Source organism: Anolis carolinensis, chromosome 1 (genome assembly GCF_035594765.1).
Source record: "Anolis carolinensis isolate JA03-04 chromosome 1, rAnoCar3.1.pri, whole genome shotgun sequence".
Classification (NCBI taxonomy): Eukaryota; Metazoa; Chordata; class Lepidosauria; order Squamata; family Dactyloidae; genus Anolis; species Anolis carolinensis.
In genome coordinates this window covers 24,250,002-24,273,338 of record NC_085841.1, presented here as the reverse complement: position 1 = coordinate 24,273,338, position 23,337 = coordinate 24,250,002, and the positions used below count along the sequence as shown (strand labels likewise).

Below are 23,337 nucleotides of genomic sequence, written 5' to 3'. Positions count from 1 at the left end.
GACCATACAGCTGCCTTGCAAATGGAGTCCAGAGGGATCCCCCTAAGGAACGCTGTAGATGCTGCCAAGGCCCTTGTTAACTTTGGTTGGACCAAAGGAGGAGGAGGGTGGCGAGCGAGCTGGTATGAAAGCTCTATCGCTGCTGCAATCCAGTGGGAAAGTCTCTGGGATGAGATTGGGTTTCCCATCTTATCTGGGGCATAGGAAACAAAGAATCTGTGAGTCTTTCTAGTGCCCCTAGTTCTGTCCCTGTAAAAAAGGGGGCCCTCCTAACGTCAAGGAGGTGCAGCCTTTTTTCCAAAGGAGACGATGGATTTTGAAAAAAGGAAGGGAGGACAATGTCCTGGTTTACATGGAAGGCGGAGACCACCTTAGGTAAGAAGGTGATGTCCATCCTGAGGACCGCCCGGTCGTGATGGAAATGGAGGTAGGGTTCGTCAACCCTGAGAGCTGCCAACTCCGATGGCCTGCAGGCTAAGGTGATGGCAACGAGGAAGGCAACTTTCCAGGAAAGGAGGTGAAGATCGGTGGACACCAGCAGCTCAAACAGCGGAGCAGAGAGCTGAGTAAGGACGAGATTGAGAATCCATCCCAGTGTTGGTGGTTGGATCGGCAGACGCAGGTTGGTATATCCGTTTAGGAATGTTTTTATTAAGTGGTGGGAGAAAAGGAATGGTTGGTCATGCTGGTGGAAGCCCACAATAATGCAGCCAGGTAAGACTTCATGGAGACCAGTGAGAATTGTTGATCTGCTAAGGTAAGTAAAACGTCCAGCACCATCGGTACCGAGGGCAGGGAGGCAGTGACAGTTCGGGACCAAAAGAAAGAACAGGAACGAGAAATCTTGTAGGCATAAGCCCTTGTTGTGGAGGGTTTATGAGCCGCTCAGAAGATTGTTTGTAGGTTAGAGTGGAGGTCAGCTACGTCGAGACATTCCATGCCGAGATGTGAAGAGAGTGAACGTCGGGATGGAGAAGTTGACCTTCCTGTCTGGTGAGGAGGTGAGGCAGGAGTGGCAGGTGTCGATGGTTCCCCGTGGACATCTGGAGGAGAGCCAGGAACCATGGCTGGCGAGGCCAGGCGGGAGCTATGAGGATTGCCGACACCGCAGTCAGTTGTAACCTCTCCAGCACCTTCGATGTGAGGGGGTTCGAAGGGAATATGTAGAAGCTTTCTGCAAACAGTCCAGAAGGAAAGCATCTCCGAGGCATCCGGGGGCTGTCCCTGGGGATAGTCTTGCCCCGTACCGAGAGAGTTGAGCGTTCTGAGGGGACGCAAAGAGGTCTACCATTGGCCATCCCAATTGTCGAAGATGGAATGAAGGATCATTGGGTTGAGCTTCCACTCGTGGGTGGACTTCATTATCCTGCTCTAGATGTCTGCGAAATTGTTTTGTTCGCCCGGAAGATGCAGAGCTACAAGGGACACCATGTGGTCTATGCACCAGAGCTAAAGGCGGGTGAAGAGAGAGACATTCGTTTCCTCGATCCGGTGCCGCCCTGTTTGTTGATGTAATACATTGCTACCATGTTGTCCATTTGCACTTGGACTGTCTTGTGGGAGATGAAGTGGGAGAAGGCCTTGAGAGATTTGTAAATGGCTAGAAGTTCGAGAAAGTTTATGTGGTGGGCCCGTTCTTGAGGGGACCAAAGGTCCTGAATCGTGAGGTCGCCCAAGTGTGCTCCCCACGCAAATTTTGATGAGTCGGTCGTTATGGTGACCGACGGTGTGGGAGGATGAAATGGAAGGCCCTTGCAGATGTTCGAAAGGAACCTCCACCAGGATAGCGACCGATTGATGCATTCTGGTACCATGAGGTAGATCGAGTTCGGGTGAACCACCTTTGGAGGGGTCTGAGGCATAGTCTGACAAAAGGAGTGACGAGAACAGTGGAAAGCCATGTGGCCGAGGAGGACCTGGATCGATTGGGCCCGTATCCTGGATTTGCAGGCGGTGATCTTGTGCTGCAAGACCAGAAACCTGTCTAGTGGTAGGGATACGTAGTTGAAGAGGGCGCCTATGAACTTTATCTTTCTTGACAGAATGAGATTTGACTTTTCTGCATTCAGCGGAAGGCCTAGTGAGTTCAGTAACTGGAACGTATGGGTGACGTGGAGCTCCAACACAGGAGACAAGTAGCCAGTAGCTGGAGGAGACAAGTAGCCAGTCGTCCAGATAGGGGAAGACAATAATTCCCAGCTTTCCGAGGTGGGCTGCAACCACAGCTATGACTTTGCTAAAAGCCCTTGGCACCATCACCAAGCCGAAGGGATGAACGGTGAACTGGTAGGTTTGATCGAGGATTTTGAAGGAAAGGAAACATCTGTGAGGCCTCCGTACCAACACATGGAAGTAGGCGTCTCGTAGGTCGATGGATGCAAAGTAGTCTCCGCGATGCAGTAGCAGGAGAATAGAGGACATGGTGACCATCCGGAACTTTGTGGACCGGATAAGCGTTCAGGGCTCTGAGATCTAGGATCGGGCGAAGGCCTCCCTCTCTTTTTGGAATGGTAAAATACCTGGAAAAGAAACCGCGAGCATCCTGCTCAAAAGGAAAAGGCTGGATGGCTCCCTTCAAGAGAAGCGTGTCGACTTCAAGAATTTCGGGGGATGGCTCGGTGAACAAGATGTGCCCTGTTGGTGACAGCTCTTCGAACTGTAACGTTGGTGACAGCTCTTCGAACTGTAACGCATCTCAGACAATCTGGAGCATCCAGGCATCTGAGGTGATATTCTCCCAAGTATTTGTGAAGGAGGACAGACAGTCGCCAAACACTGGCACAAAAAATATTACAAATATGAGCCACATTAGGCTCATAAAAGATTCCAGCTAATGCATTTATTCTTTAACAAGAAAAGTGAGACCTTGATATCTGCAGGGGTTCAGTTCCAGGACATTGAATAGATGAGAAAAATGTGAATGATCAAGTCCCTATAAATGTAATTGTGGAAGGCAGCAACAGAGCCAATGCTAAGCGTAACTACCATTCTTTTGGCAGCTGTCCACCTCTACCTTCAAAGCAAAGCTGCAGAGCTTCTACCTGTCCCTTCACAAGATAGAAGCAGATAGCACACCACTTACATACAATGCATCTACTTAAGGTAGAGTTTTGTGTTGGGACATGGTGTGTCAGCTGCAGTGTGTAGGTGTTTCGTACAAACGTAATGACAAACGGCAAAAACATTGGAAATGTGTGTTTATTATCTTAGAAATCATATATTTTAAAAAATATAAATGAAAGCTCTTTCATGAAATATGTTGGGTCTCCATAAAAGATAAAGGTAAAAATTTTCTCCTGATATTAAGTCTAGTTGTGTCCGACTCTGAAGGTTGGTGCTCATCTCCATTTCTAAGACAAAAGCCGGTGTTGTCCGTAGACACCTCCAAGGTCATGTGGCCGGCATGACTGCATGGAGCGCTGTTACCTTCCTGCCAGAGCGATACCTATTGATCTGCTCACATTTGCATGTTTTCGAACTGCTAGGTTGGCAGAAGCTGTGACTCACCCCGCTCCCTGGATTCGAACTGCCAACCTTTCGTTCAGCAAGTTCAGGAGCTCTGTATACCCATAAATTTTGTTATTATGATTTATGCTTGTGTCCATATATCTTATGCGGGGGTGTTGGTTTAATCTCCAGTTTGCTAGTTGAACTATTTAATGTGCTGCAAAATGATGCATGACTAAAAAGTGTGTCGCCAAGATGAAATGTTTGGAAAGCTCTGAATTAAGGAGCATTACTTTTTCACCATATACGTAGGGAAGTGTAGTGATGGAAGCTAGAAAAGGTCACTTTCAGTTGCTCTTGAATGACAGTTTCTCCTTCAGTCTCCTTTCTTGCCTCCACTTTCAACTCTGTTGTCAGTGATAGTATGCTGGCATAGGTCCAGGATGTGAGCCCTGGTTGGTTCATGTGCTCCATATAGGAAGGAGCAATTGGACAGCATGCACAGAAATAATGTCTGTTCATTTGTCAGCTGATTGAGCCACAATATGATTGAGTGTGGCCATTATGAAACATCACAAGATGTCATCCAGATCTTTCTTATGCTTGCCCTCTTTTCAAACAGGCATCACATAGTCCTCCAGATACTGTGAGACTACAACTCCCAGATTTCTTCCTCATTGGTTATGCTGGCTGATCTGTTTGGACTTGAAGTCCAATAATATCTAGAGGGCTGCATTAGCCCTGTTTTAGAGGTATACTAAACCACCAGCATATATACGGAGAGTATCTGTTTGTGGGCAAATCAGTGAGAACACTACTACATTTTTAGTATGATAAAACTAAACAGCTTGCATATTTCACTTGGAAGAAGATGTTTCAATCCAAAGCACCGAGTCTTCCGCTAGCTTACTAAACCAATCGTAGCAAACTGTGCAACTGGAATCCTTTATCCATTCATCTATGAACCATGCCCTCAGCACATCTCTGCAAAGAGAAGAACGATCAGATATCTGTCTTCATCTTGTCGGAAAATGCTGACATTTTTCCGTAAGAAAGGGGTCCAAATGGCAGGTGTCAAAGAGCTTTAGCTTCACACGTGGTGCTAGGAGGCAGAAAAAACAACAGCAGCGTGTGGCCATGTCAGAACTACACAGTAGCTGCCGTAAGAATGCATATCTGAAAAGAGCAAACCTCAGAGTCTGTTAAATCAATCCAGTGCCAGATGCTGTTATCAGAACAAAGCTGGTGCTGGGATTCATCCCCCAAGCAGCAATACACATCTCAAGTCAGTGGTGGAAAGTGAAGTCCTGGTATTAAAGCTCTCATGCTTAAAAGGTGACAATTACCTGGATTTCACCGTTCTCTGTCCTCTCATTTTCTCTTAGATCATTGTGATTTGAAGTTCTTCTCCCCATGTTGGAAATTGTACAATACATATAAGATTTCAAGTTTGCAATCTACCTTCAATTAGTAACCAAAACAATTAATTTGCTTGTTAATATTATTGGCCTTAAATCAGACCTTGCTCCAAACTATGGCTTTCACCAATGTTAGAAGCCAAATCTGAGTCACCAAAGGAATCTTCTTATCTGATACTTTTCTAACCTCCCAGAGTTATGATCCCTACATTCAGTTCCATTTTTAATGTGGAGCAATGGCCATGACATGGGGTTGCTGTTTTTTTACCATTCACATCAAAGGTGATCACAATCATATCTGGCAATTCAGATATTACAATGAGCCATGGTTAAGTCTTCACCCCTTTCTACACACTACTATCAATAATGCTGGTCTGCATAAATGGAATGTGGATGATAGTTGGTGTGTCCAATGTCATTTAATATGTATGACACCTTTACACAGATCTTGACAACACAGGACCCTTTCAAATATAATGGGTTGTTTTTCCAAAAAAGAGCACAGGCTCACTTGTCAATTCAACAAGTTTGAGACCAAAGACTGTCAAATCATGAAAACATTTGAAAAGTAGATCCCAGTCTTTTAAAACTTTGCAAATGCAAGATAGAAGACTTAATGCAAGATGATATCCAATTTGACTGAGAGAGAAAGAGGCAACACATGACCAAAAGAGTGGAGCAGAGGTTGGAAATGCATTATATGGCTATCATTTATATCTGGGGGAGGGCAGAAAGGTAAGCCTATACAATGTAGATGTATACCTCTAACAGCAGGACAAACACGTTGAGATTCAGATGCATCCTTCCACACGTATTAAATAGTAAGGATGGGCTACAGTTGCAAAGACAGGTAAACAGTCTACATAAAGTATGGAATAGTACATACTTATTACAGTTAAATAGTCCTTAAGACGTGGACTCAAAAGTACACTGAGAAGTAAATCTCAAATTGCTGTTTTCTTAAATGCTCATTGCTGCATATTTGGGAAGGATGTCAAATACAATATCTCATTCTTGTTTTAGAAAATGAGCCAGAATCCAAACTACTACACAATTGATTCCTCTTTCTTAGTGGAGATTCTATCTTTCGAAAAAACAAAACAGCCGCTCATAGAATCATAGAATAGTAGAGTTGGAAGAGACCTCATGGGCCATCCAGTCCAACCCCCTGCCAAGAAGCAGGAAAATCGCATTCAAAGCACCCCCCACAGATGGCCATCTAGCCTCTGTTTAAAAGCTTCCAAAGAAGGAGCCTCCACCACAGTCTGGGGGAGAGAGTTCCACTGCCGAACAGCCCTCACAGTGAGGAAGTTCTTCCTGATGTTCAGGTGGAATCTCCTTTCCTGTAGTTTGAAGCCATTGTTCCGCATCCTAGTCTGCAGGGCAGCAGAAAACAAGCTTGCTCCCTCCTCCCTATGACTTCCCTTCACGTATTTGTACATGGCTATCATGTCTCCTCTTAGCCTTCTCTTCTGCAGGCTAAACATGCCCAGTTCTTTAAGCCTCTCCTCATAGGGCTTGTTCTCCAGACCTTTGATCATTTTAGTTGCCCTCCTCTGGACACATTCCAGCTTGTCAACATCTCCCTTCAACTGCAGAGCCCAGAATTGGACAATCATCCAACTTTACTATACAATATATGATGAAGCTAGGGGAAATTTCATAAATACCATATGACCATGGATTCCAGCTGTACAAAGAAAATAAATCTCTATGGGCACATGCAAGCCTTCAGACCTGTGTAAGGAACTCAATGACTCCTTATAAACCTTATTATACGTAATTATGAAATGGAGTCGTAAGGAGTCATGTTGACTTTCACAGTGTTTCAGATCATGTAGCTTAATTTTTTAAATCCCACAGTAAGGAAATTAAGATCATTTTGCTTCTCATTAAGCATCTTCAGAAAGGCAATGCTGCCAGGCTGTGGTTCGCAGCTCAATTATTGGGAAGTACATCCAACTGAATTAAATAGGAATTACGCCCCTCCCAAATAAGCATAGCCAAGAAGGTCAGGGTGTTTGCAAATAGCACTCTAAACCAGAAGAAGCTGAGTCACAGCAAATATGACAGAATATATAATTATTTTCCGGTGTTAAAACTTGAAGATGCCAGCCACAGATGCAGTCGAAATGTCAGGAGTAAATGCTGCTAGAACACGTATATACAGCCCAGAAATCACACAGCGCCACAGTGATTCCGGTTGTGAAAGCCTTCAACAATACGTTAAAACTTGATTTCCTTAGCATTGCTTCTCTTGTAAGATAATTTAAGCAAGGAAAAAACAATTCCTGGTGCTAGTCAATTGGGATTGCCAGGGATTTTTTTTCCTTTAAGAGAGCATATTCAAATCCTTGTCCTATATTGATCTCTTTTTGCAAACTACGTGTATTCTGCTAATCTTCAGACATGCTGCAAGGACTAAGTTTTAGGCTTCTTGTGATGATCCAGTTTTATTTTTTATGCACCTTGGGTTTTTTTGCTTGCCAAATGTCAGCAGAATATAGCTTGTATTGCTTACGCGATTTGTATACCATAAAGAGACTACAATCTTTTTTTTAAATCCTACCCTGTCTGTCATAAAGAATATTGCTGTATATTTGTAGGCAATGATAAAACTAGGCACATCCAGTCAATGTGTTTAACATTCAGCAAAATAAAAAAGAGAGTTACAGTCTCAAAAATTAAACTGCACATTCTGCTGGAATATATCACCAGAAATCTACAAGAGTGAGAATGAAAAATAAATGCAGTGCTAAGAGCTTAGGAACTGGTAAAGAGTCGAGCTGCCACCAAAATATATACATATAAATACATAATTTTTATACTTTAAAAATAGTTCCTAAAGTGCTTCTCATTATCCCTAGATTCAGAGTAAAAGGGAAAAAAGTATTTCAAGAACCATAAAACAACATGAAAACCTCAAAAAAAATTATGCTGTTGGCTTCCTTCAGGCATCTTTTCGTGTCTTCTTTACTGCTACTCATTGTCAGAATCCTAAATATTGTTCTTGCCAGTTATCAAATACATCTGCTCAGCATCTGTCATCACAGATGCTGATCTGAATCCAAACCAGGAAATCTGAGAATTGCTACTGTTCCACTCTCTAAAACAGAAGAACAGATACAACCCTGCCTTCAGAGATCATGCTTACTTCACATTAAAGGAGTGTTAAATCAGCCCAAGGTGTTCCAGTGACATTCTACATCTAATCATGATAAATCTTCAGACATTCTTTTAATGCAGCCTAGGAAATGACACGCAGCAGCACCTAGGTCGACATTCTTTGGAAATAGATGAGTGCAGTCAGATCAGGAACAATCAAAAGAAGGTTAAAATCTTCTACAAGGTTTTTGTTTCTGTTTTACTAACCGGTATTCCATGCATTGGGAAATTAGACTGAGGAAATGGGATGGGAAGAAACTGTGAGATCAGGGCTGGAGTATTAAGAACACAAAAACCACCACAGTATGTGGTATCATTTTCTTAATCTGTGGGTCCCGACCCCAAATGGGGTCCTCTTAGCTCTACGTAGGGATCCTGATTTTTTTTCCCTGAATACCACCTAATGGCTGGTTTAGAGATTTACACTAATCTGTACTGCAGTGTTTACTGTGGACTGCATAGAAGATGGTTCAGCTGTACTTCATAAAAAGGAAATTTTGCCTGTTTAGCAAGCCTTACAAATGCTGATTTGTTATCAGCAAATGTTAAAAGGTCTGATGATGAAAGGTCTACCTAGTTCAGCCTTCTCCACATGCGGAAAACAAGAAATATGCCAGAGACTGACACCATTTTTTCCCATTGGGTATGACTGGGAGGTTCTCTCCTGGAAATTATCTACGGACCAGTCAAGAGACTACTACTTTTGAAAGCACTGCTTTAGATAATGTGTAAAAAGTTGGCTGCCATAACATCTTGCAATTTAACTACTCTTTTCATTTAGCCCCTCATTTAGCTCCCATGGGTATCCTAAACCAGTTCTAGACTTCATCCAGAATCCTTAAACATAACTAATGACTGTTGCTGCTAAAACTCCACGATGCCCCAGACCACTATGGGAAACATTAACATTGGGTTGAGACACCAGATCTGGGACTGAACTTGGAGCAGATTGGGAACTAAACGTTTCATTCCTCCTTCTTTTCTGCTTTGACTTTCACAACAGCAATGCTGAGGGGAAAAATATCAAAAACTTGGAACTTGGAAAAGTTCCTTTTTCAGCCACAGCTCCCACAGCTCTTCCAGCCATCAAGGCCATTTATGGTCCTAAAAAGTAACTTTCAAGAGGTGCATCTTGATCATGGCTCTCTCATCTCCTGTGTAGTTGAAATCCACAAGTAACCCTTTCTACCCATGGAGGAAAGAGCAATATATGTGTGGAAAATTTCAAGTAGATTGAAACCCACTATTCGTTCCTCTTCAAGTCATATCTCCAAAGGGATATCTGATCCAGCCAACAGGCTAAATTGTTCACCACCAATTTAAATCCTACTTCCTTTTACAAACCACTTTTCACCAAAAGAAGGCACTGCTGAATGTGGTTGGATACTCTGTTGCTCTAAATAGCCATCAAGTCAGCTTTGACCTATGGACGCCCTATGAATGAGAGACCTCCAAGAGTCCTGATCACTAACTGTCTTGCTAAAGTCACCTAAACCTAGGATGATTGGTTCCTTGACAGACCCTACCTACCTCTAATGCTTTCAACACTACCAAGAATAATAATATTTTCTCAGACAGAAATGTCCCTGCTGCTGGCCCAAAATTTGCAAACTTCAGAAGATAGGGAAAAGATTCCAAGACTTTGATCTCGGTAGCAAACTATTTAGTCCCTTCTGCCTATAAATACAAGGGCACATTAAAACAAGAAGGTACATAAAATCTTTCCAAGTGAACCGCTCAAGTATTACCTTCCTTTCAACATGTTGCATACTTACTAGAAATACATAATCCCAGGGGCAATTCAGCAAGTTCTGGTATGCATGTAACCCGCAAGTTCCCAAGAAATCATGCTCACATTCCTAGAGTCTGGCAGTCACAAGCAACCATATATACACAAAAAGTTTATTTGTATTTCTAACAAATAGTAAGTGAAAATGCACTAATTCAGTTGAGACATTTCCCCAAGTACCTTCTTAAAGACTGTTTTGTTTTTTCCTGAAAAAAGTGCCAGCCATAAATATGAGCCAACAGTCTCCAAACATGTCAAAGGCACTTAAATGCACGCCATTACCCGTGACAGCCCAGGGATATGTTCTGAAGCCTTGTGACATTGTGACCTTGTTGAACTTCCCTGCTTGAAGGGCAACTGAATTCAGACTTTATCCTGAAATCCAAAACCTGAAATAATCCAAAATCAAGGCGGCAACTGCAGGTCTTCTGGTAATTCATTGCAAAGCTGAAGCAGGTGACTGTCAGGCTCCTTAAAGAGAAGCTAGAGAGAAATGTGAAGAGGTGTGAAATGGATTCAGGCCATGCACTGAGCATTGTGCTTGGATTCCTGCCATTTCACAGATCCTCAGTCTTTCTCCAGCCTTGTGTCTCATATACAACACCAGTAGTGAATAAGAAAGATATGAGGCTGGAGAAAGACATGTGGCTGAAGTGTTGTTTCATTATATCTATACATATAATAGAAGTGAAAATCTGTATGCATGTATGTGGCACGGGTGTCCATTTACACAGACAGCCTCCTCCCTCCATAAACAACTACAACTCCCAGTGCTGAGGAGCTACCAATGACCCTCCCTCCAAGGAACATTGCAGGTTATAGCGGGTGCCATGAACATGTCCAAGAGACCTGCCAATGCCCTCCACACACGTCATACTGCCCACCATCCAAGTGAAAACTTTCATACAGGGACAATTTCATCCTAGATTTTTCTGTTTTGCCTCCATCAAAGACACTTCCCAGCGTTCCTTTCTTTCTCCATTGGTGTGGAGGTTGCATGGCACCGCCCATGCCTCTCCCTTAACCCTTTCCTACCCTTTCCTATGCCACACAGCAAACAGAGCAGAATTGATCAGCAATTGAACAACTAAACATACTGGAGTGGTTTGTGGGACTGACTCTACATGATGGAAGTGGTAGTTCACCCTGCATCAAGACACAGCTCTGTGACCCCCCACCAACAATGGACCTGGACCACATTTGGAGAACCCCCATGACCAACAGAACATACTTGCGGGATATGGAGGGAACTGACATTCATTTCTGGGAGTTGTAGTTCACCTACATCCAGAGACTCTGTGACCACCACCAACAATAGACCGGGACCAAACTTGGCACACAGAACCCCCATGACCAACTGAATCTACTGGAGGGGTTTGTGGGGGAACTGACCTACATTTCTGGGAGTTGTAGTCCACCTACATCCGGATACGTCGGGACCCCCATCGACAACAGACCTGGCAAACACAACCCCCATGACCAATTGACCCTGCTGGAGGAAATTGAGGGGACTGACCCACCATGGTGGGAGCTGTAGTTTACCCTGCAGCCAGAGAACACACTGAACCCCATCGATGATGGCTCAAGAGAGCAAACTTGCCCAACATAACAAACCTTTAGTACGGAGGGAGTTTATTGGGATTAACCTGCATGATGTGAGTTGTAGTTCACCCACAACCTTATGCATTTTGGACAAATAAAAGTTGACTTTTTCAAATAACTCAGGCAATGCTAGTATATATATACAAAAAAGATATTCCAACCTCCTCCCCCAAAAATGCAAAATCTAAAACACTTCTGATCCTGAGGATTTCTGATAAGGGAAACTTAACTTTTGCTCTATGTACACCAGTTGGCTCTCTTTGGAAAAAATGGGAGCTGTGGTCTAGAGAGCACTAGCAAAGGATGGAATACATGTGTGAAACTAAAGGCCCATGGGCCAAATCCAGCCCGCCATGTCATTTTATTTGGCCCTCCAGATGCTAGGCTATAATTATTGTCTAAGGATGTCCTTAGACATCATGCCCAAAGCTGATGGGAGTTTTGATATTGTAATATCTGGAAGGCTGCAGTCTGTTTTGTTTAGTCAGGATAGTGGGGCTTGAATTAAGATACAAGGCTTGTAGATATGATGTCTGATTTAAAACGTCGTTTAGCCCTTCCCCAGGCTCAGAACTGCAAGTGTTGTTGGCTTGCAATTCTCATTATCCAAAGTCCGCATGGCGGAAAACTAAAAGTGATGGGAATTGTCATTCAGCAACATTTAGGGACCCAAACTGGGTGAACACTAAATAGCACTGACCACCATGTAAACAAATTCTCTGTCCATTGATTTAATAGCCTTTTGAAAGCAAACGTAAGGCTGATGTGGCCCTTGATGAAAATGAATTTGACACCCCTGAATTCAGTGGTTCTCTCTTGTGACTCAGCGTGGATCTAGGATTGACTCTGATGAGGAAAGAGGGATTCAGGTTCAGAATCTTCCTGAAAAGCCTGTAGTTTTGGAAGATGAGGAACAGAGGGTGCAAGTTCAGTTTCCCACAGGGAGGGGTGGAGTTGATGACCCTGAACCCACTGAAGCCAGCCAGGTGCACACTGACATGGGAACGGGGGAAGGGAGGATGGAAGATTCCCAGCTTAATAATGAGCCTCAGCGAAATAACGAGCTTGATGGGATGGGCTCCTTAGATAGAGCTGAGCGTTTGGAATTGAGGGTACGGTGTAGTGTAAGGATTGCAAACAGACGGGGGGAGGTGAGAGGGCAGAGAAATGATTTCATGTTTGGCAGAAAGTGTTAAAAGGGGTGCTTTGGGGAAAAGCTGTTGTCAAAGCAACTTTCTCGCTACCAGAGAAGCAAGCTCCAGTTTTCCTGCCGTGCTTGGGATTATATTGCAGCCCATGGTTATATTGTACCATGTACCCATGTTTCTTGGATTTTGTCATGTTTCCTTGGATGTTGTTTATTCCTGGTAAGCTCTGGACTTATATCTCAAGACTATATTTGTAACTGACTTTTGGTGCTTTACTTTTGCTTTTTACAGAACTTTTTACCATCTATTTTTAATAAACTGAAAAGACTCAAACCTGCTGTGGAGTTTGGCTGCTGTAGCAAGGTGAATAAAGGCTGAGGTGCGACATTCACAACCTTTGGGCCTCCAAGTATTTTGGACTTCAACTCCCAGAAATTCCAGCCAGTTTACCAGCTGTTAGGAACTGTGGGAGCTGAAGTCCAAAACACCTGGAGGCACAAAGGTTGGGAACCACTGCCTGGATTAGAATAACTTTTGCTATGAATTTATTTAAGTCTAATTGTATTGAAGAGCTATATTTTTATATCCTACACAGATTTTAACTGTTTAGTACGACCAATGATGCCTAACTAACTGTGTTATAACATTTTTGCCAAAGTTGTTCTCTATTTTTCTAATTTATTTGCACATGTTTTAAACTGTTTTGAATGTGTTTGATTATATGGCATTGAATGTTGGCCATGTTTTTGTGATATATTTGGAAGCCACCCTGCGTCTCTTTGGGGAGAGAGGTTCAGGTTAGAAATACATTATTATTATTATTATTATTATTATTATTATTATTATTATTATTATTATTATTATTAATCTCTGGTGAATAAAGCAGTGCAAGATTTTTTAGCAATATATAGGCTACAGTATGACACAATGGCCATGCTATTACTAACTAGGATGTGGGAAAAGGCCTCCTCTGTCGCAACAGCTACTGTCAACATTTCTTTAGAAGAATTATCTTAGCTCTCTCTCCTTCCTCTTAGTAATAATAATAATAATAATAATAATAATAATAATAATAATAATAATAAAACTTTATTTATACCCCGCCACCATCTCCCCAATGGGGACTCGGGGCGGCTTACATGGGGCCATGCCCGGGAAAAATACAATATAACAAAATATAAAAACAACATATCATAATACAATTACAACAATACAATAAAGGATCATATACAGTACAACACAAAATCCAAAAAGCAATATAACAGGGCGGGCCGCACGAATACTCAGTTAAAACTCGGGGTGAGAAAAGGATAAGAATAAAGGATAAAAATAAAACCACAGGGAACTAGGGAAAAGATAGCAGACAGTCTAGAGGATAAATAATGGGGGGCGTAACAAAAAAGCATGTAACAGTTACTCTCCGAAAGCACATCGGAAGAGCCATGTTTTTAGATCTTTCCTAAAGTCTGAAAGAGTGGAGGCTTGCCTGATTTCAATGGGCAATGAGTTCCATAAACGGGGGGCCACAGCAGAAAAGGCCCTCTCCCTTGTTCCTACAAGGCGGGTCTGGGATAAAGGCAGTGGCGACAGGAGGGCCTCCCCTGACGATCGCAGAGATCGGGCAGGTTTATGGTAGGAGATACGGTCACGAAGGTAGGTGGGTCCCAAACCGTTTAGGGCTTTATATATGATGGTCTGCACCTTGAATTGGGATCGGAAAATGAACGGAAGCCAGTGGAGCTCCTTAAACAGGGGTGTAGATCTCTCCCTGTAATTCGCCCCGGTTATTAATCTGGCAGCCGAGCGTTGGACCAGTTGTAATTTCTGAGCCGTCTTCAAGGTCATCCACCAGGTCTCGGTGCTGTGTCCAGGCCTGAAGCCAGACTGCGAGCGGTCCAGAAAATCAGTGTCATCGAGGAACTCCTGGAGCTGCGTAGCAACCACCCGCTCCAGAACCTTGCCCAGAAATGGGAGGTTGGAAATTGGCCTGTAGTTGTTACATACAGATGGGTCTAACGAGGTCTTTTTTAATAATGGTTTTACTACCGCCTGCTTAAAGCAGGATGGAACTGACCCCTGAACCAGGGAGGCATTTATAATAGCCACAAACCAATCCAACAACCCATCTTTGGCCAGCTTCACCAGCCAAGAAGGACAAGGATCCAGAGCGCAGGTGGTCGCCCTCACAGACCCAAGAATCCCCTCCACGTCATCAGGAAGGACAAGCCGGAAAGAATCCCATAAGATCGCACAGACAGGTACCTCGGTTACCTCCGCTGGGACCACAGTTAAGCTGGAGTCCAACTCACGGCGTATCTGAGCAACTTTGCCTGCAAAATGGTGCGCGAAATTGCTGCACCGAGTTGCCAAGTCATCAGGAAACCCCTGGGCCTCAGGAGGCCGCAGGAGCTCCCCAACAACTCGGAACAACTCCGATGGCCTGTTGGCTGCAGACGCTATGCGGGCAGTCGTGAAAACTTTCCTGGCTGCTCGCAGAGCCACGGAGTAAGCCTTAATAGCGGCTTTAGCCCGTGCTTGGTAAATGTATTCCTGAACATTAATGTATTCCTGAACATTAATTCACTACTGAGTCCCTTCGGGGAGAGAGGGTGGGTTATAAATAAAGAGTATTATTATTATTATTATTATTATTATTCAAAAGAAAAAAATGTACTAGATGCAGAAATAACACGGAAAGAATAGAGAGAAGTTCCTACATCACAAAAAACAGCAGCTTCTAATTTTTCATCAAATTCTCCTCCAAAACTAATAATACACATATGTGAAATGAAACAACCAGGTCATGTAAGCCTTGTATAAGTAAACCAATGTATTCTGAACTTTCCAAAAACCACTTGAAAGCTTTTTCCACAATGCATCCAGGGATTTTTCCTCCTTTCAATAGCCTACATTTTCTATTTTGATGGCCAGACTTAGAGATCTATGTTGGGGATAGCTGGTCAGGTACACTTATCTAACTGATAATTTTAGCTGTTTTACTGCTGTGTTTCTCCAGCACCCAAGAGCTCTCGCAGGATGCAATACACATAGGAATCATCATTACCATTTCTAAAAGAAAAGAAAAAGAGGGAATAAGATATGTTTTCACTTTGCCATGACATTTTTATTATTTCATGTCAAAAGCATTGCATAATGAATAAATTTAAAAGCGATAAAATAAAGGAATCACAAACAGCTAAATAGTTTTAGACCAAAAGTGGGCAACAGTAATCGCATTGTCCGTAGCTTTAAACAACTCCTCCTCCGCGCATGAGGCAGGGCATTGTGAGCAAGCATACATATGAGGAGTTGATTGTTATGCTCCATAGTCACATAAGGTGGAGGATTCCTCCCGGTAGTGCCATCTTGCCAGGTTTTCTTTTGATCTGCCCACTCCACTTCTCAGTCTATTTAGGGACTTCCAATTCTTGGTTTACCCCTGGAGGCAGACCCTCATGGGGGACCATCCAGTTGGGATTGCCTGGTTTAGCTGCCCAGAGAATGACATGATCAAGAATTACGCAGAGCAGTATCCACAAACTGCACTATGGGTGCCTCCAAAATTTCCCTTCCAAAATCCTTTTTTGCAGAAGAGGAATGCGAGTGTGACAAGAGTATTCCAGTCAAGGCACATGTCTAAATCATTTCTCTGAAAGACGACTCACCAGGTTCAAATGTCAAACAATGTCTTATCAAATTGCTAATTCTAGCGCATCCCAGTAAAAGTACTAAATAGCTTCCGATTTGCAGGCTGACTAATTTACTTGCTGGAGAATTTGTTACATTTAATCAAATGAGACAATCCAATTGGGCTAGAGGATGCGACATGTCAGCAGGAAAAATAATTTCAGAAAAAATTAAATGGGGCACATAGGGATGCAAAGACGAGCTTCCTCTGAGTTGGAATGGGGTACAATTCCTGAACTATCAAAAACTTTGCTTGATACCATAAACTGACACACATCACTATTCTAGTATTAGCTTTATCAGGTGGTCTACAAGACAGAAAACATTCCAGTCTTTGAGCTGTTGGGTTCCAGTGTGTCCTGGTAGAATTGGGCCCTGAGTGACTTAATGCTTGATAAGCTTGCAGATACAAGGGATGGTACACCCACATGTGGTGGGAATGTCCAAGGGTAAAAACATTTTGGGAAAAAATAACGGGGAAAATAGAGAAATTATTCAGAATATCACTCCAAGTAAACATGGAATTAATGTTGATGGGGATATTAGGGAACAATAAGATTAACGTAAAACACCAAGATCTATTCAAAGCTATGATTCTTGCAGGGAAGGCAGTAATAGCTTGGGGCTGGAGACACGAAAAAAAGTGGAATATGGTGAATTGGAATAATTATTTGTTTGACCAGGTTCAATCAGAAATTATTGCAAATGTAACCTCTGAGGATAAGAAGGAAGATAAAATGAGGATAATTAAAGAGAAATGGACAATATATTCAGATTGGATAAAAAGAGGCGAAGCCAATGTAACTATTGTACAGAAATGGGAAAAGTTGTGCTCATGGTTGGAGTTAAATTTCTAATGGAATTGTGGTATGGGATAGGGGTGGGGGAAGGAAGGGGGTGGGAGAGGGGAGGGAGAGGGAAGGGGAAAAAAAGAATGAATAGAATGATGATATATTAGATATGTGAGTAAACAATATAGAAGGGAAGAGGATGGAGAAATGAGATAAGAGATAAATGATGTGTAGTTATGAATGTTTGTATTAAATGTGCAACATACTCACAACATGAAATATGAGATAATATCAATAAAATATTTATTTATTTTTTAAAAAAAGATAAGCTTGCAGATAGGCTAGGATAGGATGTTGAGGATAGGAAAAGTTTTCCAATGTGCCAGGAACAGGCACCATTGGATACACTGGCGACAATTCCTTCTTTCTTTCTTTCTTTCTTTCTTTCTTTCTTTCTTTCTTTCTTTCTTTCCAGGAAGCTTCCTAAAGACAGGCAACAGACGGTTCAGGTCCCAGCATCTGTCCATTAACCACCACTTTGAATAGTACTTAATTCATAGCACACCCCATTCCCCACTCTCATCCTCCTTGATTAACAGGGACCCAAGATTGGTGTGCCACAAAAACTAACAAAGGAAATAGAAATATGTTTGTTGTTTGGATGGCGGTAGAAAATAACTCAGAGTATTGACAAGAGCCTTGACAGGCTGGAGACTGAGTCATACTATCAGAATGAATCACAAGAGGCATAAATGTAAGATTTAGATTGGAAAATGAAATGCATAAATATAGGATCCATTGAAAACTACACATGGTAGAAGGATCCACGGGTATTTGTAGACCACAGGCTAAACATGTGGAAACGATGGGATGCAAAGTCAATTCTGCCCTGCATCAAGAGGTATATAATATCAAGGTCAGACCTCACCAGGAATACTATGTCCAGGTACCATAGTTCGAGAAGGATATTGGCAAGCTGGGACAAGACCAGAGAAGGGCAACCAACATGATCAAAGGTCTGAAAAATCAGCCCTCTGAAAAATGATTTAGGGAACTGGGTATGTCTTACCTAGAGAAGAGAAGACTGAGAGGTGATATGGTAAAGACCTTTAAATATCTATGACAAAATTAATGAATACTGAAAGTATTGCATCTATAATCCACTGGGATTTTTTCTAGATAATCATCCCATGGTGAGTGCGTGTATGTACGTACGTACGTGTGTGTGTGTGTGTGTGTGTGTGTATACACACAAATGCGCACACTGACTGCAGATTTTCATGACCTATACTTAAAATAGCAGCTATATGCATGCAGATACACTTAATAATACATTGTTTTGCTATCCACGGTGTGTTCCAGAACTGAACCCCAGATGGTCCAGAGTTCCCACTGTACCTGTTCACTTAGTGCTGTTCACAACGTGAGGCTGTAACTGACATAACTAATTTGGCATAGAAGTCCATAACAATCAGACAGGCGTTCACCTTGTTGACTGCAAAACGTAATGCACTGGATTTGCATTAGGGCATGCTTAAAACAAAGAGCTGCTGCACAAAGGCAGAGAATACCAACATATCCATTTATATTAAGAGTTAGGAAAGGAATAAAATTAAAAATAAATCATTGTGCCAAAAACAGGAAAGAAGCAGCCAGGTTTAGCCATCATCATCATAATCAACTTCACAGGAAGCTGTTCTGACAGATGAAATTGAGGGTCAAAACTATATTAAGGGCTGCAATCAGGGGGTTTCCTTTTCCCCTTTTATCTTAATTAGTGGTTTGCCTGCATAAAGAATATGGACAGGTATAGTCTGACATACAAAAAACAGCACCCACTAAGCTACCTTCTACATAGTTCAAATTATAGTTGTAGGAAATACACACACACACACACACACACACACACACACACATATATACATGAGCATGACAAAGGGTTAAGTAGTCTGAATCATGAGAAAGCAAAGGTGTCAATCAGCCACCCATTTAGATACTTTGGGATTTTGAAGTAGTTCAGGTTTCAAAATTCCATATAGTGATGCTCAACCTGTACTGATGTGTTTAAGCTTTGCATTATTGGGTGTTTTGAACTTGGTTGTTTTGAACTTGGGTTTAATTTCTGCAAGTTAACTCTAAACATAGATTTTATTTTATTTTTATTTTTCTATGGGAAAGCAATCACCATAGACAGTAAACTCTGTTTCAGGCTGCACTTCTATCCATACACTTTCCTGGGTTGTAAATCACCTTGACTTCAACAGGACTTACTTCCAAATAAACATGTAATGGGACTGCATTGTTAATAAATGATCATCTTAATTTTAAAAGCGATCCTCACAAAAGCCTTTTATGCCCCCTCCCCAACATAGAAAAAATTAAATTGAGTGCAGCAACCAAAAGCTTGTAAAAGGAGGCAAGACAGCTGAAACATTTGACAGACATCATTAAATGCCAGGGGATTTGTATCAGCCATTTTCCTTTAAAAGGAACTTTGAAGTTGGCTATCTTTCATGTACTTCTTTCATGGCACATTAACAAAGAAAACCGAGCGGAGGTAAATCAAGTCCCAAGGTCACCTCTAAAGTTACAGCACCCTGGGTACCTGATGAATTAAGAATTAATGCTGCATGAGTAGCAAATATAATAAAAACTATGGGCTGTTAACCAATCTCATTTTACAAGTGGATCTGAACCTTTTTATCTGCAACCAGAGCAAAGACATCTTAATCCTTCCCACCATGGTCTTGAAATACAATTATCATAATGTGATCCTAACTGCTAAATTGCCCTTCTAGCCAAGGGAGCGCTGTGAAACAAAAAAAAGTCAAGGTAATTAGGTCGGGGTGAAATATTAGAAACATAGGAAGCAATGGGACTTGAAAGTGGCATTTCTTTAACATCCAGAAAGAATAAGGCAGATATTCAGCAATCTTACACACGTAAAAGTCAAAAAGGGACCATAAAGTTTCGCATATAAAACACAAAGAAACTAGAACACAAAGCTAAAACCTTTGCCAGTAAGGGGCCCCACATCAAAGCTCGGAAGTGACTCCATTAGAAAAAGATCAAAGTATTTATTACTGATATTTAAGTTGCTTAAGCAATGAAGTAGACTGCATTAGAAATTAGATGCGCAGTGGATTTTGCTTAATCTCTTTCGGCATACTTAAATGTTCCCAGATGACCAGTGGCTGCATAGGCTGCCAACGTTTAAAGAGCTCGAGTAGAAGACTATGAGCAAAAGTGGAATGAAGAAGTGTATTATTCAACAAAATAAAAACAAAATAAATAATCTAGGCAATTTTTAAGCAGGATGAGCTTTGCATATCAGAGGCTTAAGCACACTTTAAACTTGCTAATATTCTTTACATAGATAAGCAGGCAGGAAGATGCAATAAAAACCTAGCCCTATATCAAGGGATGTACGCTTACCAGAAAAAGCAGAATCCCATTCTGACTGAACAAATTGGCCACGCCTTAATTCACTATCAAAGTTGATCAATCAAAGACAATTACATAATAATAATAATAATAATGTTTATTATGTTTATTTATATCCCACAAGGAGACACAAAGCAGCTATCATATTGAAAAAGAATCAAAATAGAAGAGGTGAAGAACAAAGGAAATGGAGATGACAATTCCGTTTTCTAATACTCTCGCTATAGACCTCAAAACCCAGGATTATTAAAGGATTGCACACTTATACAGAAATTTAGGAGACAAGAAATAATGTCAAGAGCATTGGGAGTACAATTCAGTGTCTATTTTTATGCTCTCAAGGCTGAAAAGCCCTGATGCTGAAAAAGGCAAAACATTCCTCTAAAACTCTGATGAAAGCAATAAACTAGTTTTTTTTTCTTACCAGTAAGTGACATCCAATGGTTCAAAGTATTTCTTCATAATTAAGTCAGCAAAGTAAGCTTCCGTCTCCCTGCAAGCTGTTCCATTCCCAATCACAACTGTGCCACAACTTTCAGTGGGAAGAAAGACAGTATTACGGTTAAGTAAGTGCAGAGTGGTCATGCCATCTATCCTTTCTATAGTCAGGCCTCCACATTTGTTAGTTTTACTTGTGTAGATTGAATTATTTGTGGATTTGATTAATACGCTTTCTCTAGGAACCTCCAGGTCTTCCAGCATGACTCTGTGGTCAATGTCTAGCAGAAGTTGATTACAGAGTCACACCAAAAGACCTAAAGATTCCTATAGTGGTGTTCTCTCAGGTTTAAAAATGCGTTTTTAATTTACATTTTTCCATTGCCATAGGGGTCTTGCATCCTTAATCCCTGTAAAAATGGAAGGCCTGCTGTACTTGCATTCATCACTTTCCAAGCAATCAAAATGTACAGAAAGGAAGATGAACTTGACTTAACGAATTGACCTAATACTCCTGGAACAGATACATTTTGGTGAGTGGAAACTGCCCTGAACCAAACCACTTCAAACCCAATGAGCTACTGACTGTGTCATGCTGAAAAGGTTAAAAACAAAAGAGATGTGGGGAGTATTTGCATATTTTAAGACATAATCATATAACCCGAAGCCCAATTTTTGGAAGCTCAATTCAGTTTTAAAAAGAGCCATGTGCTCCCTGAATATATTGCTTTAAAATACATAGGAATTTGTGTGTGTTTTGGCTGTTCAGCAAAGCAAATTTTAACAATGAGATGAGGGAAGGACCACAAAAAGGACCAGTAATGGTGTTTTCATACAAAACAATAAGCCAGGACTTAATGCACATGCAAGAGTATTCATGCGTGCAGACCAATCATTTCTTCTATTTCTTGCTTTCAGAAGGAGTAATACCAGGAACCAAGAACTCATTAGTAAGAAAAAGTTTAGCATCTTTCCCAAACCTCCTGGCTTGTCAGTCCTAAACGAACTAGGGATCACAACACAATTTCTAATTCTAGTTACAAACTCTTGGTTTGTTTATGGAAGGAAATTAAAACAAGAGTACTGGCTTAGGTGTAATGTTATACTTTTTACTCCTGATTGATTGCTGGTTACCAAAACTCCTCCAGAGAGATAGTGTTCCTCAGGAGAAGTAACTTTCAATACAGTTTACAAAACAGAACACACACACAAATGTAATAAATATCATTATTTTAAAATAGGCAGACATGTAGATATCAGCTTCTTTCCTCGGCATCTTTATCTCTTCCTGATGCAGGAATTATTTCCTGGAGATCTGAATTTGCTTATTACAGGTGGCTTTAACATAACGCTGCAGTATCAATAATCATCAAAGAAGTCACACACTCTCTGCAAATTTCTTAAGCAGAGATGTGCTAATCTAATAATATTGCACCTGAAAAAACACTGTACTCAAATTAAGATTAAAGTCTGAAATTGGTTTCAGTCAGAAAGCAGAATGGAGCACAACCTATCTCCACTCCTTCATGTGAACCCCTTGCCCCTTTAATCCATGTTTCTATGCTGTTAACCTGGTCTGGAACAAGTCAGAAGCTTAAACCATGATTTGAAGTTGGCTTAAGGCTAAATAGAAAAATTTGGTTAGCAGGAGGTTTCTACAATGCATTAAAGTGCACTAAGAAGGGAGGAGGGGAACATTTAATTTGCCGGGCACAAGTATTGTTCATATCTCAGCTTCTGAAGCCAAGATATGGTCATGTAAACAGTTAATATAGTTCTTATATAATTAATTAGTTACAGCATTTTACTGCCTACACATCTCAGCACAACAAGAAGGGGCAACCTCACTACAGTGGCAGCAGCCATAAAGGAGGCAGCAGTTTCTCCTTTAGCCACTTCAGTGATATTTGAGAAAAATTGCCAAGAAATTGATACTTTCCATAGGGACCAAAAATGACTACAGAAATTATTATTTCTGTTTAAAAGAAGTTGCAATATACAAAGACCACACAAACACACACACACTCCAAAATAGGGCATATTTAACATACTTGAAATCCAACATAAGTTTTCGTATTTTCTGAGCTTCATGGAATCCTCTACCTGAATGTAAATAGACAACGTCGGTGTGGAGGATCTGACCTATTGTGAAAGGAAAGAAAAAACATGGTTTTGTTCATCTTTGTTTAGAAGAACTCTAGGGTTTGTTCAATACTTCAATGTTAAACAAGGACAAATCAATTGGTGGCAGGGGTCATTGTCAAACACAGCAAGTGCAAATACCTATATTTATTTTTCAATACCTCTCAAAATGGTGCAACATAATGTCCTGTTGCCATATTGAAAGGGATTACAGAAGAAAACTGAGGTATTTGGGGGGTTATACAGTGTTCCCCAGAACACTGTAC

At 41.4% G+C, this 23,337-nt stretch overlaps 1 protein-coding gene across 2 annotated transcripts in view; it reads right to left on the bottom strand.

Moving 5' to 3' along the window:
- The window catches only part of srbd1 (S1 RNA binding domain 1), a 226,358-nt gene that overhangs the window by 153,379 nt on the left and 49,642 nt on the right, over positions 1–23,337 (bottom strand). For both annotated transcript variants that reach the window (XM_062971303.1, XM_062971308.1), the window contains 2 exons: positions 22,981–23,071; positions 20,916–21,023 (listed from right to left, as the gene is read on the bottom strand). In XM_062971303.1, coding sequence (XP_062827373.1) covers positions 20,916–21,023; positions 22,981–23,071 — 199 coding nt within the window. The remainder of the gene's footprint in view (positions 1–20,915; positions 21,024–22,980; positions 23,072–23,337) is intronic.